Source organism: Microtus oregoni, unplaced genomic scaffold (genome assembly GCF_018167655.1).
Source record: "Microtus oregoni isolate MIOR12 unplaced genomic scaffold, Mior012 000000F_ref0000247, whole genome shotgun sequence".
Lineage (NCBI taxonomy): Eukaryota > Metazoa > Chordata > Mammalia > Rodentia > Cricetidae > Microtus > Microtus oregoni.
In genome coordinates this window covers 28,837,856-28,853,074 of record NW_024543059.1, presented here as the reverse complement: position 1 = coordinate 28,853,074, position 15,219 = coordinate 28,837,856, and the positions used below count along the sequence as shown (strand labels likewise).

The 15,219-nt window shown below is 52.2% G+C and overlaps 1 protein-coding gene across 3 annotated transcripts in view; it reads left to right on the top strand.

The window, feature by feature from the left end:
- The window catches only part of Apba2 (amyloid beta precursor protein binding family A member 2), a 212,332-nt gene extending 197,754 nt beyond the window's left edge, over positions 1-14,578 (top strand). For all 3 annotated transcript variants that reach the window (XM_041651126.1, XM_041651114.1, XM_041651121.1), the window contains exons 10-15: positions 333-518; positions 4,747-4,926; positions 6,296-6,508; positions 7,565-7,684; positions 10,022-10,162; positions 12,984-14,578. In XM_041651126.1, the coding sequence (XP_041507060.1) occupies positions 333-518; positions 4,747-4,926; positions 6,296-6,508; positions 7,565-7,684; positions 10,022-10,162; positions 12,984-13,055 (912 nt within the window). In that variant the 3' untranslated portion in view covers positions 13,056-14,578. The remainder of the gene's footprint in view (positions 1-332; positions 519-4,746; positions 4,927-6,295; positions 6,509-7,564; positions 7,685-10,021; positions 10,163-12,983) is intronic.
- The last annotated feature ends 641 nt before the right edge of the window (positions 14,579-15,219 follow it).

Below are 15,219 nucleotides of genomic sequence, written 5' to 3'. Positions count from 1 at the left end.
ACTGGGATGCGCTCCAACACATGGATGCTTCTCCTCCATGGCTGACTAGCCCCACCCCAGGCCACTTTGTCAAGGACCATTGTGAAACACTATGTCAACTAGAGCTGTGGCCCTCAACAAGGGCCGCTTCAATACCCCCACCCTGATATTTTTGGTTTTGGTATCCAGTGCATAAGGCCAGTGATGCCAGTACCATCATCCAGTGTGTACAGGACAGCCCTGCCCTCTGCACTAGAGTGACCTGGTCTCAAGGTTACAAAACTCCGTGTTAGCCTGGTTGTTCTAGATGAATATTCTCAGTGCTCCCTGATGTGGCCTCCTCCCCCCCGCAGGAAACCATGATGGACCACGCCTTGCGCACCATCTCCTACATTGCAGACATTGGTAACATCGTGGTTCTGATGGCCAGACGCCGCATGCCCCGGTCAGCCTCTCAGGACTGCATTGAGACCACCCCTGGGGCCCAGGAGGGGAAGAAGCAGTACAAGATGATCTGTCACGTGTTTGAGTCAGAGGATGTAAGTAAGGCTAGGATGCAGGGTGTGGGGAGCTGGCTGCTCTCCCGAAAGCCAGCAGTCACTTAGCTCCAGAGTCCACGCGTGAGAGGAGTCGGCGCCTTTCCTCACACTTGCGTCTCTGAATAAACAAGTTTATTTCCCTTCATAGTACGGGTGCTTCCGGAGCTGTTAAATACATCACAACTATCTAACCAAAGAAATCATTCTGCATAGCCTCTCGCTTGGAGATAAGTTCATTTTTGCCTAACTTTTTTCTTATGAGAATGCACATGCTTACATGCCAAGCATGCACACACATACACATGCTTACATGCCAAGGGTGCACACATGCACACGCTTACATGCCGAGCATGCACACATGCACACGCTTACATGCCGAGCATGCAAACATGCACATGCTTACATGCCAAGGATGTACACATGCACACGCTTACATGCTGAGCATGCACACATGCACACGCTTAATGCCGAGCATGCACACATGCACTTGCTTACATGCCAAGGATGTACACATGCACATGCTTACATGCCGAGCGTGCACATGCACACGCTTACATGCTGAGCATGCACACATGCATATGCTTACATGCCGAGCATGCACACATGCATATGCTTACATGCCGAGCATGCACACATGCACATGCTTACATGCCGAGCATGCACACATGCATATGCTTACATGCCGAGCATGCACACATGCACATGCTTACATGCCAAGGATGTACACATGCACATGCTTACATGCTGAGCATGCACACATGCACACGCTTAATGCCGAGCATGCACACATGCACATGCTTACATGCCAAGGATGTACACATGCACATGCTTACATGCCGAGCGTGCACATGCACACGCTTACATACTGAGCATGCACACATGCACACGCTTACATGCCGAGCATGCACACATGCATATGCTTACATGCCGAGCATGCACACATGCACATGCTTACATGCCAAGGATGTACACATGCACACGTTTACATGCCGAGCATGCACACATGCATATGCTTACATGCCGAGCATGCACACATGCACATGCTTACATGCCAAGGATGTACACATGCACATGCTTACATGCTGAGCATGCACACATGCACACGCTTACATGCTGAGCATGCACACATGCACATGCTTACATGCCGAGCGTGCACATGCACACGCTTAATGCCGAGCATGCACACATGCACACGCTTACATGCTGAGCATGCACACATGCACATGCTTACATGCCAAGGATGCACACATGCACATGCTTACATGCCAAGCATACGTAGAAGGATGTGTCTTCACCAAGATTATGTAGGCTTTGCCTTTGCTGTGTTTTTTTTTAACCATGTAACAACTTAAAACATTTTTTTCAAGTTTTAAATACCAAAGCTGAAAGATCCTAGGGTGACCAAAGCCTGTAATCCCAACTCCTCTGAAGCCGAGGCCGTGGGATCATTGTGTCAATCAGAACTGCCAAACAAACAAACAAACAAACAACAGAAACAGAACCTGAGGTGACCATGGGATAGGGGGGCTCCAGTGTCTCCATGGGGTCCTTAGCCTCCAGGAAGGCTGTGCTTGAGCTGTTATCTTTTCTCTGTTGACCTTCTGTGAAGAGGCCATTCCAAACTTTTGTCAGTAGTGGCAATATTGTGGGAGCACCGATCTCTGCAGGGGCTAAGGCAGGCTCGTTCACAGGAGGGCTTGCAAGCATTACTGGATCGGTGTAGGGTCCGGGTAGTTCAACATTTGAAACACAGTGTAGAATCTTTCTCTGAAAACAAGGTTCAGACCAGGGTGTGAGAGCTGTTATCTTTTCCCTAAGTCATCGACTGAAAATGTTTTGAAGCAATGGGAGTTTTCTACTAGAAGCCCTTTCTTTCTGTTCACGCCTGCTAGTGCATGAGTGTGCACCACCGTATGAGGTTCTGTGCATAGGTGGACAGACAGGTCCGTTTGCTTGGGGATGTCCTAGAGAGCCAGTGTGGTAGATGTCAACTGAGATGTACTGTGAGCAAGAGATGGCGAGCAATGGGGCTTGTATGCAGATCGTGGAGGAGCAAGGAATGGGAGGAGCCTAGGCACAGCCAGGGCAGACAACTTTTGGTAGAGACTGAGGTAGGAGCTGTCTTTGTGACATTAGCTCCCATCCACTGGGCAGGAGATCGAGTTGGGAGTGCAGTGAAGGTAGAACCCAAATAATACTTGAAGGAGCGAGAAAAAACTGCTCTGGCTCTGTCAAGCACCCCAGAGCAGCTGCTCAGAGAGGGAACACAATGGTAAGCCTGTCCAGGCCAGCCGCTGAGGCCCGGGTGCCCCTCTGTAAGGTAGGGATTCACTGCCCTGGGGCTAGGGCAAGGCTAGATGCTACTGCAGAGATGACTGTGGCGATGTGAGCCTGGAAGCCAGGAAGATGTGAGCGAGGCACGGCTTCCTCCTAACTTCTTTAGGACCTTGAACCCACCTGCAGGAAGCCACCAGGCGATGAGGCCCTTGCACCTAGCCCTCAGCTCAGCTGGGGCCTTATAGCAGCCCTATACCCACAGGCCTGGCTGGGAACTGGAGCAAGCAAGGAGCTCTTGTGGGAAGGGCTGGAGCGGGGCCTCAGCTAGTTGACTCCTGTCCAGGCAGGAGGGAAACCAGGACACAAGGGGAAGGGGTAGGGTTGGAAGGCATCAGGGGAGGTAGGGACAGCAAGGGCAGGTAAGGACAAAAGGGGAGGTGGGAACCAAAGTGGAAAGTGGGAGACAGCAGGCAGTGTAGACTCCATGGCTCTATGGATTGTGTTCGAAGAGGGTGATCTTTCCAAATGGCATGGCCAACTTGAGTCTCTCAGGCATTTCCTTGGGATAAGGAGAGGGCGCATCTTACAGCAGGAAGAATGAGTTGGAGGATGGGAAGAGCCTCACAGAACAACCTAGGACAGTGGGCAAAGACACCTGATGCCATCAGTCCGCCCTTCCCAGGTGGAGGCAAGGGTTTGGCGGTGGGAGCACTGAGATCCCCTGTCCCCAATCTGTGGCCCTTCTCCTTTGCGGGATGGGTGGTGGCACAGTCCTCCCTCTGCTGTTTTCCTCTCAAGAACCCCATGTGCTCCTGCACCAGTTCCTTTCTTATCCAGGCCGGCAGCGCCACCTAGCGGTTCCTGGGCTGCTGCATCCACCCACTGCTAATATGCTGATATGGGAACAAGAACATTGTTGGGCAGACAGTTCAGCCTAGAATCAGTGAGTATTTAAAGCAAGGCCTCGTGTGTGGAGACTATGATCCATCCCAGCTTGATTTTAGATATGCTTATTCATTCGGAAGCACTTAAATCAAGCATTGCGCAGAGGGAGAAAAGAGTTGAAGCCAGACCCCCTTGTTCTCAGATCATACTGAACCAAGGTTTTTGGAGTCACCATACAGAGTAGGCAATGGCAGTGTGTGGAAGGAGAAGCAGAGGGGGGACTGGGGCTAGGTGGAGCTCACGCAGCAAGAGGGTTGGGCGGGGGAGGCAGATGTTGGATTTGCTATGCACTGAGATGTTCCCCAAAGTCCCATGCCTTCCTAGGGCTGCATAGGTTGGAGCATGCATGCGTGATCCAGGAGACGGCCTCTTTAGATCCTGCCTCCCGGTGTCCTGTTTGTAGCACAGACAGGGAAGCTGTCTGTCATCAGCGTCCAGGCTTCCATAGGTTTCTTCCTGGGGCATAGAAAGACGTGATCTTCTTGAGAACATGGAGTCTGTTCTGGGTCCCAGATCCATGCCTTGTGGCCCTCAGCTTAGCATACCCTTCCATACCAGAGCATTGTGGCACGCACACCAGCCTCCACCTCTCAAGGGCTTCTAATTCCGGAGAAATAGAATACACAGCTAACCATGAAAGTGTCACTCCAGGGGGTGGGGTGGGATCTCAACTCTGCTTTTAGAATTGAATAGGCAAAATAAAAAATACATTACAGTTCCTAATTAAAGCAAGAAAGTTTTGTATTTAGCAAATCATTCTACTTTGTCATTTTCTGTGAGTTTACAAAAGCCTTGCTCTTTCTCAGTATCTAGACTTGAGGTAGCACAGACAACAGAGATTCTCATCATGGTGGCCCAAGGTGGGATGACAGCTTTTGCCAGCCTAGAGCCCAGAGTCACTGCCTTCATTGTTTAAGCCCAAAAAAGGGCTCCTTTTAAGGCATATGGGCACCTAGTGGAGCCTGTGTATCCATGCTTTGGTCTAGCAGGCCTGTTCGTCCCACAGGCCCAGCTGATAGCCCAGTCTATCGGGCAGGCCTTCAGCGTGGCCTACCAGGAGTTCCTCAGGGCAAACGGCATCAACCCTGAAGACCTGAGCCAGAAGGAATACAGCGATATCATAAATACCCAGGAGATGTATAATGATGACCTCATCCACTTCTCAAACTCGGAGAACTGCAAGGAGGTAAGCCACATTGGCTGGGGGTCCCCAGGGGTTGAGCCACATCGGCTGGGGGCCTCCAGGAGGTAGGTAAGCCACATTAGCTGGGATCCCCTCCAAAGCTCATTCTGCTAAACCCTGCTCTCCGAACTGAGCCACCAAAGAGATGGGCCAGGCAGCCTGGGTGTGGGGCTGTCTCAATGCCTCCCCATCTCAGCCCACCAGACAAGGATGGGCTCAAGGTATCAGTCCGCACACTCACAAATGTACCAACACAGAGGCCCTCAGAATGCATCTTAGCGGACAATGAGGAATACTGAGAATTCAAGAACAATTGCAGTGGGTTTTTGATCCTACTGCACGTACTGGCTTTGTGGGAGCCTAGGCAGTTTGGATGCTCACCTTACGAGACCTGGATAGAGGTGGGCAGTCCTTGGGCTTCCCACAGGTCAGGGAACCCTGATTGCTCTTCGAGCAGATGAGGGAGGGGGACTTGATCGGGGGAGGGGGAGGGAAATGGGAAGCGGTTGTGGGGACGAGGCAGAAATCCTTAATAAATAAATAAATTTAAATAAAAAAATTAAAAGTACAAAGAAAATAAATAATAAAAAAAAAGAAAAGAATGCATCTTGCTCCTGCCTTGGAGCTGTGCATGCAGGTGTGAGATGAGACACTTGCAGTGGAGACAAAGATTCCAATCAGTCTTAATGGCCCCGAAAATGTGCGTCTTAATGTTGTTACCACTCGGCTTAGCGCAAGGAGATATTTCTGCAAAGCTCATGGGAGGCATCTTGAGAATAGGGAGCCTGGGTGAGTCGGCAGTGAAATTCTGGTAACAGAAGCCCTAGCAGGTCCCAAAGGCCTTCTTTGGGGGCTTCAGATTGAATGAGTCTGCTCTTTGGGGATTAGTGAGGGGACCATTTTGTGTGTTTATTGGAGGAGTGAGTGAATGAATTATCCTGTATCCTTGTTGGGTGCGTGCCCCATCCTGGCTTCTTGAATATGTGGCGAATAGTTAGGCATCGTTAAAGCAAAGAAGAAATAGGACTTTGCAGATGAGAGTAAAGGCTAGACCATGGGATAGCCTCAGAGGGTTTGGTGAGTGGGATAACTTCACGGCCCAGGAGCCATGCTAGCATCCCAGAATCCCTGCTGAGTTGGGCAAGGGAGGGACTCCTTGCTTATCAGTTCCCAGAATGCTCCGGGGTCCTAAATACTGTTAGAAGCTGGTGCAGGATGAGTCCAGAGGAAAGGAAGTTCTCTCAGCCTCAAACCTTTCCTAGCTGAGATAAACGGGCCTTCGCAGGACAGGATCCAAGGGACCAAGGCCAATCATGTCTTTCCCTGGATTTGGCTACCAGTGTGCCCCCTCACAGTGTCCTTTCTCTTGCAGCTGCAGCTCGAGAAGCACAAGGGTGAGATTTTGGGTGTGGTGGTCGTGGAATCAGGCTGGGGCTCCATCCTGCCCACTGTGATCCTGGCGAATATGATGAATGGCGGGCCTGCAGCTCGCTCAGGGAAGCTGAGCATTGGGGACCAGATCATGTCCATCAACGGCACCAGCCTGGTGGGGCTGCCCTTGGCTACCTGCCAGGGCATCATCAAGGTGTGTATTCTGGGATCCTGTGCCGGTGGTCTCCTCAGCTCCGCTGCTCTTTGACTCATAACCCTCACTTGAGACTGAAGCCCAGAGAGACCCAGGGATGGGTCCACGACAGTCAGCTGATCCCAAGAGTAGCACATACCTGAAATCAGAGGAAGACCCAAGCTTCGCCAGCGTAGGAAAAGGAAGGAGTTATCTCACTCCTCAGCCTGCTGTGCCTGGGATATTCCCAGGTTAGCCCTGCAGGGGGCGCATCTGGAAGTTTTCTTAGTCATGGCAGCCTGTAAGGTAGGCTCTCTTAAGTGGACACGGTACTGGGAGGCTGGTGTTCTTTCTGACCACCTGTCCTGTGAGCTTGAGAGGGCTTTGAGAGGTGCCAAGGCAGAGGAACACATGTAGGTGGGGTCAGGTCTTCATATGGCCCAGTTCAATACTCAAGGTAGAGGGTGCTGGTTTTGGTAGCAGCACTGCAAGCTGTGCATGACCACCCCCCCCCCCGTCCTTCCTAACCACGAAACTAGGATAAGCCTCTCTGTCCTTACAACATGAGGAACTTTTCTAAGACCAGAATGCGACATGAGGGGCTTTACGAGCCCGTCTAGAGTAGCCTCTATCCAATGGGACAGATACTTACAGGCCCAGCCTGGCTTTTTCAGAGCTACGTGTCCTGGGAGCCCTGTATGTATCTGCATCTCTGGGTGAGTTAAATTGCAGCCATGAAAGGCCAAAGCACTCTGGCCTGGGGTGCTGGGGGCAGACCTGGTCCTCTCTACAGCCTGGAGCTGCTCTTGGCTCCTCACTAGCCTGTCCTCATGCAGTCCCTGAGCCCCCAGCGCCTGCTCAGGTCCTCACTGAGCTGGTATGTTCCTCTTGGGGAGGTCAATCTGTGGAGTGTTTTTGACTATACAATGGAGTCTTCATAGCCCTCGAGAAAAGAAAGTTCTTTTGTACACGGCCTGGTGACAGCCGCTCCCATACCCCCTGAGTGTGACCCTGGTATTCAACCCCTTAGTTCCTCTTCATGGGGATCAGCTAGTGACATGTCCCCATGCTCTGCAGGGCCTGAAGAACCAGACACAGGTAAAGCTCAACATTGTCAGCTGTCCCCCGGTCACCACGGTCCTCATCAAGCGTCCTGACCTCAAGTACCAGTTGGGCTTCAGCGTGCAGAATGGAATCGTGAGTCTACCCCACACTCCCTACCCGGGCTACCCACTCCATGTGTAGCTACTGGGCACTGAAGGCTGGGGTGCCGCTCTGTCTAGGGAGAACTGACCAGGCCAGCTCTAGGGAGAACATACAAGCCAGACAGATCTGGATAGAATATGCTGGCCAAGGCAGACAGGGATGGCCAGTGTGTGGCCTGGGATCTGTCAAACATAGACCAGTGTTCTCTTGAGGTGTATTCTCATCAAGTGCTTACTTGTAAGGGGAATGGCAAACCTTGTCAGCTAAGGTATCCTGGACACACAGCCAAATTCTGGCATCATTCTCACCATGCTCAACAAACACATCGTTATTTATTATTTCATTCATTCATTCAATTCATTTGCTTATCCATTCAGCAGACATGGGTAAAACCCTGGCTCCCTATCAGGCTCTCTGGCAGGCACTAAGAAGACAGGAGGCCTTCCTGAAGGAAGGGATGCGGGGCCAAGCATCTACCTGCTTCTCGAGCATAAGTTCTTTCAATTGGACACTGCCTTCTCTGACTTGCTTGACCAGCATAAACTCAGGCTCCTTGGTTTACCTAGCGTGAAGGTCCCGAAGAGCGGAGCTAGTGCCACTAAATGAGTACAGAAGGAACCTTGTTCCTGATTGCTTACACAGCTGAAAGAGCTTCAGGGTGACGAGGAGAGCATTTGCAGGGAAGACAAGGGGATGTGGGGGCTCCCTAATGACCCCGCAGTAAAGTACTAAGACGGCATTCTAGAAAGACAATTACCACTGAGGGAAACTGTCTTCACTGTTTCCTGTAGGGTCACAGAACCTGAGTAATGTCACAGGTCCCTTTCTGTTTCAGTCATATAGCCTGCAAGGCAGATTGTGTACCATGGGGCTGGAGAGGGGGCATTGGTTAAGAAGTGGGGGGAGGCTCTGGCTTGAGCCTGTGGGGGCTGAATTAAGATGAGTGAGAAGAGAAGGGGATCCCTGTGGTGGGCCAGGTGGGATATGAGCCCCTTCCTCAGAGACCAGAGCAGAGGCAGAGGGCAAGGTGTGTGTGTGTGTGTGTGTGTGTGTGTGTGTAACAGGGGTGCTGGAGGTGCCAAGGGGTTTGCAATACCCTATCACTGAGGAGGCCTGTAGGGTAGAGGGAAGCCTGTTTGGGGGCAGTGAGGTGTGTGGTAAAAGTTTAGGGGTGCAGAGTTCAGATGTCTGGCTCTGAGACAGTTGATAGAACAAATGTATAATTTTGGGTACAAAATTGTTAGTCTCCAAAGGTCATGGGGCACGCAAGAGGGGTTTTGAGGTGGGCTCTGTATGCTCTAACTGTTCAGTATGGACTCTAGGGAGTCTCCACGCTGGAGACTTCTTGACTCCTTGGGAGATCCTGTGGGACGAGAAGGGAGGAATCATATGGAAATAGCCTTAATTGGGTCATGTGGGGCCTGTCTGCAAACTAATGTGTTGTGCTTGGGGTGAGACGAGGCTGAAAATGGGAAAAGCACTTATGCAAAACCAGCCGCGAGGTAGGCAAGCTTCTCCAGGAGGCTCAGGGGAGTCTCAGTCACTGCATAGCAGAGAGGAACTAGGCTCCCTGAAGGCTCAGCAGGAGAGATGGGCTTGCCCGGCGGCCACTGGTGGTGGTGAGGGAGACTGAAGCAAGTACCTAAGACCTTACAGGCAACTGAAACCCAGGTAGGGCTGGGTGCCTCAGGGACACCCCGGAGCTTCATAGACTCCTTTGGCTGGGTCCTCATCATTGCCCCTCACTGAGACCCTGAGCAAGGTCCAGCCCCACCTCAAAACTTGCTCCTGCATGCCCCATGGCCTGGCTAATTAACACTATGCTTCCTAGGAAGCAGCTGGAAGGAGGTTTTGTGCCTCTCTTCCCTGTACGTGACACGTCCCTCTCCTCCCCATGGCCTCTATGGATGCCGCTTTTCTAATGCCTTAGTTTCTTGTGAGTTTTGTGAGTGAGTGGATGCAGTACCATTTTCTGGTTCGGTGTCACTTCCCTGAACTCCATGTGCTGCGTAAGAGTTCATCACCGAACTCTCTATGAGGTGGGAAAGGGTTGGACCGACTGTCTTCCTCCGAAGAGCACTGGGGTGTGGCTCATGGAGAGATGCTTGCTCTTGGCAGCAGCAGGAAGAAGCTTTCTGACACCCACACTGTGCTGCTGGCTCTTCTTTTTAAAACCGCACTCTAACTCACAGATGGCCTCGTTCATGACTCATGAGTGACACCTTGGGTTCCTGCAAAAGTAGCTTCTCTTCTCGTATCTTTGGGACACGGTGGAACACGTGCAAGGTGTGGTGGCCATGTGTGTGCTGACTTCACCTGTCCCCATAGATCTGCAGCCTCATGAGAGGGGGTATTGCGGAGCGAGGGGGTGTCCGCGTCGGCCACCGCATCATCGAGATCAACGGACAGAGTGTGGTGGCCACAGCCCACGAGAAGATAGTCCAGGCTCTGTCTAACTCAGTGGGAGAGGTAAGACTCTGACCCGGCCTCAAAGTCCATCTTGTTCACGATGGTGTCCAGGATGACTGGGCTCCTACTTTTTCTGTCTAACAGCCAACCTGTGGGCCATATTATATGCTCTGAGGGAAGTAGCCCTTTCAGGACAGCCTGACCTGTGGGACGCTGGACTCACTTCCCCATGATGGCTCATGCCCTACATTAACATCTGTGACCCAGCTACCCTCCGGTGGCCACTGGATGTCAGCTGAGAAGCACACTATGTCCCCACCTCACAGTGTCCCTGAGTAGGAGGAACACAATGGGTGTAGTGCTCCCAGACACCCAGGGCAAAGGTCACTGGGCAGAGGCCACCAGGTACAGTTCCCAGCACCTTTTCTGAACAGAATCCTGCCAAATCCAGCCCTTAAGCCAGGTGGCTCTGGTCACCACATAGCTGCTGCGTCATTGCTGTCCCTTGTGCCCAGGGTCAGGCTGCTTTTCCTTTCCTGTTTCACTAGTCTGTAACCATCCCCTAGTTTAGCTCTTCTTGGGTCATCTCCATGGTAACAAGAGAATGGCCAAGAGGGTCCCAGTGGAAGGGTGCAGCTGTCCTCAAGGATCTCCTAAGTGAGCATCACAGTGCATGGTGTGGAGCAGGTTAGATTGGGTGATGCCACAGTGCACAGAACGGAGACTTAGCCAGTATGGGCGAGGTTTGTGGGATAGAGACGTGTGTGTGTGTGTGTGTGTGTGTGTGTGTGTGTGTGAGAGAGAGAGAGAGAGAGAGAGAGAGAGAGAGAGAGAGAGAGAGAGACGTGGTGAGCACGTGTAGTGGGGAGAAGTTGAGGTGAGGGTGTGGGTGTGTGGATGTGTTTATATGAGGTTCGGGGAGTGTGTTTAGTAGGGGTATGTATGACTACCTGTGAGAGTAGGTATGAATGTGGGTGCTAGTGATTATAGGGGTGTCAGTACAAATGCATGCGAGTGTGTGATATGTTTTCATATGTCCACGGATGTTTATGAGGTGTGTTAAAAGCGAGAGGTGTTTGTGTCCGTATCTATGTAGATGAGTGACTAGGTCTGTGATTTGTGGGGTCGACGTGTGTTTGTGACCTGTGCGTGCAGCAGTGGGAGATGGGAGTAAGGCCACGGGTGTGGGAGAGTGGGAGTGGTACTGTGAGCGTGGGTGCCTGGGAATGTGGCGGGTGAGGCTGTGTTTGTGATGTGTGCATACATGTACAAGAACGGGTGTGCATGAATGCAGGTTGTGTGTGTGTGTGTGTGTGTGTGTGTGCGCGCGCGCGCGCGCACGCAAATGCCTTTGTGAATTTGCGGGGTAAGAGTGGGCACACGTGAGTCCGAGCATATATGTGTATGGGGGGAGTGGGATGAGTGTGCCAGCGGGAACTGACACAGGGTGGTCACAGTGAGTGGGACCAAGGGTGTGGGTGCTAGGAGAGAGGGTGAGACTGGTGCTCAGCGGAAGCGTTGGGTGCCAGCTGATGTTGGCTTGGATTCGAAGGTCCCTGCCAAACTCCCTCTGGTGGCCACCTGGGGACCATGCAGGTAAGATGGTCAGGGCTCCTCCCCTGTGGGCAGGGAAGGGTGTGAGTTGCTATTTCCTCAGGGTATCCTGGTTAATGTCCCTCAGTGACAAAGTCAGCATCTTGTGAAATACCGGGGCCAGCACATTCCTTGGGCTGGCAGTAGTGATGGCTGACTCTCAGGGAGACGACAGGAAGGAACCGTTGGCTGCCTCTTACTAAAAGAAAATCCAATTTTCCTAAGTAGACATTTAGAAATGACCGTCCTTATGGGAGTGTTCAGCTTCACACCTAAAGAAATCGATCCCGTGGAGGCATGGGCCTGGGACCCCAAGAAATGATTCTGCCTCCTCAGGCCTGGGCATAATTGATACCCAAGGAGGCAGCAGACAGGGGGTTGAGTGACAGACTCCATTTAGCTTGTGGGCTGAGGCTGCGTCTTCCCAACTGGGGGATTAAAATGTCTGCCTGCATTTTCCACTAACCCCAAGCACATTTGGAGACTGAGTCACTGGTAAGCAAGAGGAAGAGCCTTCCTCCTCCACATTGATTGTGGGCGGGGTAGAGAAAGGCTATCCTGGGATGTGGAGGAGCTAAACCATGAATGCAGCAAACATCTGCAGATTTTAGCCTGAATGAGCTGGGCAGAGTCGAGTCGGGGTTTGCTTGCCTGGGGCAGAGCAGACCTGGGGGGCAACTGAGACCCTGGCAGCCTCTGCAAGAACACAGCACACCTGCGTCCAGGAGCATGGCCCTGTTGAGAGGAGGGATGATGAGACAGTGAAGCTCACCTGCTCTTTGCTTTCAGGGGCTCAGTATCTTCTTACATCCCACCGCCCTGGAAGCAATTCCATGGTTAGTTGGCTGTATACCCAGCCTATGGAGAGCCAGCAAGGGCAACCAGGCTGTTAAAAGCATTTGTTACTTGCTCCTCAGAGGATGAAGTCTTGGGACAGCTTGTCTTTCTGGCCTTTTCCTAGTCCCAGAAATCTTGTATCACCCAGTGTTATCATGTGCCCCTGACAGATGCCCAGCATCCTCCTTGCGGCTCTGGGGTGGGGTGCCTGCATTCTACGGGCAAACTGTAGTCATCCTTGGACGTCTGATACTTCGTTCTTCTGGTGTCAGTGTGATGAGATGAGAGGCAAAGAGAGCTGCACCGTGCACAAAATCCTGGAAAGGGAGTGGTCCCCACGCCTCAGCCCGGTCTGTCCCTCTCAGAGCCTCCCCCAGGAACTGGACAGCTGCTGTTCATTTTTACTTGATTGGGAAGTGGCGGGCAGCTCAGCCTTCCTCTCTACTTACAGATCCACATGAAGACCATGCCTGCGGCCATGTTCAGACTCCTCACAGGCCAGGAGACCCCGCTGTACATCTAGGTACACCCAGCCTCACCATGGAGCAGGGACGCCAGGCAGACCCACCTGGGCCCAGAGGAGCCAGAAGCCAGGACACAGCCCTGACCCCTCATCCCATAGCCCAACCAAGAACTCTGGCTCCCCTGAAGGGTGTGTCCTCACCACCTAGTTTTCTTGTTTTGGTTTGGTTTTTGGTTTTGCCACAAAAAAAAAAAAAAAGTCCGTCCTTACCAAGGGGGAGTCGAGGGACAAGCCTTTGGGACACTTACCGGTCCTCTGCCACATTCTCCTCGCGGCTGATGAAGGGTGCTCCCGGGTAGTTCTGTGTGCTGTGCTGTGTTCTTCTTCCCTGAGGCTATGGAATGTGAATGTGGTGCCCGCCCCTGCGGCTGTGAAGGGAGCCCTCTGTGATGCAGCTGCAGCCATCTCCTCCCTTTGGCTGGGACACTTGGGGTCCAGCCGAGTCGTAAAGGGCCCATGTGCTGGCGTAGCCTCCATCTGCATCGGAGCAGGGGCAAGCTGGCTCCTGGGACCCTGGATGAGGCTTGTGCCGCGTCTGGGAACCTATGACTGATTGTAAGTATTGACGCAGCAAGGGGATACTCCCGAGTTAAATAAAAAAAAAAAAAATGATGGTCACAATGCCAAAACTCCATATTTATTTAGCAAATATTACTGTTTGGACTTTGACCTCGGCAAGCCATTCTTAAGACATTTAGGTTTTCCGGCGACCTGTGACCACAGCTGCTTCTCCTGTCCTCGCCTGTTCTGAGTCCCCTGAGACCCTGTGAATTTCCCTGGACATCTTCACGTGGACTCCTTCTCCACCGCAAGGCTCCCTGTTGAGGGGGGCAACATCCTGCCAGGAACAAAGGCAGAAGCATGGGAGACATCCCTATTTAAAAAAAAAAAAATACGTATACCCCATAGCGCAACACACACACACACACACACACACACACACACACACTCTCTCTCTCTCTCTCCCCAACAAAGCAAGCCCACAGCAGAAAACCCCCGACCTCCTCCCTTCCTGAAGGGAACAGCGAGAGTGTAAATTACTTGTCCAGTGAGGTGCTTGGCCATCCCGCGCGGAGCAGTGTTAGTGTGTGGAGCAGAACGCAGCGGCTGGCTCTGTTCATTAGCGATCAATGTGACCTGACATCATTTTGTCTGGCAGTCTCTTTTTTTTTGGCTCAGGCCTTGAAGAAATACACTGTGACTTAAGAAGCCTTATTACACAGTAACTAAAGCTTTAGAATTACTGTACTCGAGGAGTAACCTGTGTGTTGCATGCAGCCGACCCTAGGAAGACTTCCTGCATATCGCTAATAAACCTGAAGTCATGACAGAAAAGCACTTGGTGCGCCTCATTTGTGGGCTGAGCGGACCCTGCGGGCCTCTCCTTTCCAGCTGGGACTGTGGCTCTGTGAGTCTGCCTGTGGTCATATGTCACCCCTCCCTGGTCTGGAGCCTTCGTAGCTCTCGTAAGAAGTTTGAGGGCAGGTGCTAAAATCACCGGGTGTCACTGATGGTATCATGTCACCAGGCCAGCTCCAGGGTCCCTACTCACCGGCTGCATGGACAAGATGTGGCTGGAGATGTCTGCTGACTACATAAAGGAGCAAGTGGAGACAGGCTTCTCCAGATCAGCTACCTCTGTGTGTGAGAGGAAGTCGGCCCGCACCCTGGCATTTCTCCACACGTGCGATACATACATGGAGAATATTAACATCTGGGCTGCGTTGTACTTGCTCAGTGGCCACAGGTGGGCTGTTCCCTGACGTGAGTGAGGAATGGGAGTAAACTTGGGATTTTTCTCAGGATGTTGGGGTGGGAGATGTTGGCAAGCCAGAATCTCTGACCAGCCAGAGCAGAGCAGATCCCATCGTCGTGAGCTGTCGGCCACGTGCTTTCATTGCTCGTGATTCTGCAGGAACCTCCCGAAGGGCCTGAGCCATGTGCTCCCCTCACTTCTGGCCATCGGGGCAGGTGAGAAGCAGCCTTTCACTGTGGACTCTGGCTCCAAACAGGGGCGGTGGAAAGAAACAGCATCAGAAATACAGCACAAAGGTCTCCCCACTCCCCAGAGACAGAAGGCTCGAGAACAAAGAAAATGCTTCCCCACGCCGACATTCAAAAACTGCTATCTAGATGGCTTGCGTTCTTGCAGAATGAAAAGAAC